Source organism: Triticum dicoccoides, chromosome 7B (genome assembly GCF_002162155.2).
Source record: "Triticum dicoccoides isolate Atlit2015 ecotype Zavitan chromosome 7B, WEW_v2.0, whole genome shotgun sequence".
Taxonomy (NCBI): domain Eukaryota; kingdom Viridiplantae; phylum Streptophyta; class Magnoliopsida; order Poales; family Poaceae; genus Triticum; species Triticum dicoccoides.
The window spans coordinates 518,313,723-518,316,384 of NC_041393.1; the positions used below are offsets into that span (position 1 = coordinate 518,313,723).

General features: G+C 55.4%; 1 protein-coding gene across 1 annotated transcript; it reads left to right on the top strand.

The window, feature by feature from the left end:
* The first annotated feature begins 252 nt into the window (after window positions 1-252).
* On the top strand, window positions 253-1,386 carry LOC119341216. The gene is made up of 2 exons (XM_037613085.1): window positions 253-692; window positions 816-1,386. Exons 1-2 carry the CDS (start codon window positions 476-478, stop codon window positions 1,028-1,030), a joined length of 432 nt encoding a protein of 143 aa, XP_037468982.1. The 5' UTR covers window positions 253-475; the 3' UTR covers window positions 1,031-1,386.
* The last annotated feature ends 1,276 nt before the right edge of the window (window positions 1,387-2,662 follow it).

The following is a 2,662-nucleotide window of genomic DNA, read 5'->3' on the forward strand; positions in this document are numbered from 1 at the left end:
AAAGTTATCCGGTTTAAGAAGTTGAGGGACTAAGCTTTGCTGGTTTTGAAGTTGAGGGACGATTTCTATGCTTTCGATATAGTTGAGGGACGAAAAATATACTTATCCCATTTTGTAATGTCACAGCAACTACGAAATGACCATTCGCCCCCCACACCAATGATTCCAGGCCCATCGCCAACATCTTTCCAGGTAACTTCTGCCAGTCGATAAACCAACCTGTCCAACTAAACAAAACAAACGTGACCACCGCGACCCGACCCAACGGCCACCAAGGTCGCTCTTCTCACAGCCGCCGCGCACGCTATATTGTAGCCGGAGCAGCGTGCGCGCCTACGAGCACTGCACGGTCCACCCCTCCCTCCCTCAGGACTCAACAACCTCGAGCCACGATAGTCGCCGTCGTCGGTCCTCTGCTCTCCGCCTCCCCACCGCGGCCTCCCACGGGAGCCTGTGATCTGCGCCGCACTGTGCCATGTCGTCGTCGTCTTCGTCCTCGGCGGGGGCGGGCTCCGCGCTGGGCGGCTCCCACGCCGGCCTCGCCCTCGCCGCCACCGCCATGGCGCTCTCCGGCACCCTCGTCCTCTTCTCGCTCTGCCGCGCCAAGCAGACGGACCACCACCTCGTCTCCTCCGACGCTGCCGCCACGTCCCCGTCTCCTGCTCGGCTCCGCCCCTGCCTCTCCTCCTCCGGTGAGTGGTGCAGCACCTCCACAGCCCTGCCGTTCGTTACTTCATTCATCCGCACCCGCACTGCGCAGTTCTTTGTTCTTACGTGGTTATGTCCCCTGTTTCTTTCTTTCTTTGTGCGTGCAGAGAAGCGGAAGCGAGAGAAGGCGCGGCGCGGGAGCATGAAGCGGGTGCGCTTCGCCGCCGACGTCGTTGACCACGGCCCAGCCCGCTCGGCGCCGGAGGAGGAGGCGGCGCCCGAGCCGTCCTGCAGGGGCGCCGCGATGCCGGCGAATCGGGAGGCGCTGTACCGCGGAATGCTCCGCGGCCGCTCCATGCTCAGGACCGCCTGCTCCTACTAAGCAACCGGCGTCAATTAACCTCGCCGTTTAATCCTTACTACATCCATTCCATCCCCGTCTTAGTCCGTCCGAAGCTGCCAGTGCCTTTCGCATTTCTTGTTCATTAGCGTCGTCGCTGATTGGGAGATTTTTGTAATTAGTGAGCATCCCGTACGCTGCAGGCGAGCGATCTGTGTGGTGCGTGTCGTTAATTGTTCTACCCGCTGTCGTACGAGTGCGTACTATTTATACCCGGGTAAGTAGCCAATTGATCCAAGAACAATGGATCGTTGCCAATTGATCTAGGATGCGTTTGGTTGAAGATGTCGTATGAATGGGTTGGGACCGTTCAATTTTTTTGGGATTGAACCATTCAATTCATGTGTTTGGCTGAATATAAGTGGTGAGCTAATTATTTAAGACGGGACCACCAGTCATGCTCACATAGTCATGCATGCAAAGGGTGGCCATTTGATTCGACCGATTTGGTTGGGTGAAACGGTTCAGCATCTTCATGGCATATTCTTTTTTTTTGGCTCGAACCATTCATGTGCTTTATAACAAAACATGTCTATTTTCTGAACGATCCCAACCCATTCATGACCGCCCTTGCAACCAAACGCACCCAGGTCCTTCTGCAACATTTTCTCTTTAAAATATACTCCCTCCGTTCCTAAATATAAGTCCTTTTAGAGATTCCACCTTGGACTACATACGGAGCAAAATGAATTAATCTACACTCTAAATTATGTCTATATACATCCATATGTACTCGTTAGTTAAATCTCTAACAAGATTTATATTTAGAAACAGAGGGAGTACACATTCATCTGGGGCTCCATGCTTGATCTGACATGCCCCTCTCGGCGAGCAGCTCAAAGACAAAGCGATTTTGCCCGCCAATTTTGTGTTGAGGGATTTGATTCTTTGGGATGTCGTCATATCAGCGGCTGTGGTCGGGCGTTGCTGTCGTGGTTGCGCAAGGAACGGAACACAAGGTTCAGGTTGATCCACCCTCCAACTGGTGCCCCAGATACGACCTACTACCACTGGTGGCCTTCAATTTTCCGGACAGATTCTTCATTTTTTTCCTTCCCTGGATTTTGAATCTTCCCGGGAGATATGGTCATGTCTCACGGCCGCGAAAGCTCGGTGTCTTTCCGGGCCGGGCGGTGTCCGTCTCGGTCTCCGGCAGTGACAGATGAAGGGAGATAGGTTGGTGGATAAGAAAGGCTGCGGGTTCGATTGACCGGGATCACATGCGCCCGCCGATGCGCCCAGCCGAACAAGCGGCGGAGCAGCGCCGCGCCCGCGCACGGCAGCTCGGCCCGTGACCACTGACCACGGCCACGGGCGTCTCCAGGCTTCGCGGACCCGCGTGGGCAAAGCTCTGCTCGACCTGGCCTGGACTGCGTGTCGCTTGCCGTATGGCCGTGTGGCATTTGGCGCGTGTCAGACTGTCAGTGGCAGTTAGGCCCCTCCCAATGCTCCACCTTAGGCCAACTTCACCGCAAGACCCCAAACGAACGTCCGCTTTGTCCGGATTTCGTCCGTTTGGGGTGATAATAGGTGCGAAAACGGACATGCGTGTCCGGGTTTAGTTCGAGGCGCCCACCGCGGCTGCCAATCCCAAAAAACGTCTGCAGCCTTCCC

What these genes read in the sequence shown, in the direction of transcription:
- LOC119341216 (XM_037613085.1), top strand. Translation starts at nt 476, where the DNA reads ATGTCGTCGTCGTCTTCGTCCTCGGCGGGGGCGGGCTCCGCGCTGGGC. An exon ending in CCCCTGCCTCTCCTCCTCCG is followed by an intron (nt 693 to 815) that starts GTGAGTGGTGCA and finishes TTGTGCGTGCAG; the next exon opens with AGAAGCGGAAGCGAGAGAAG.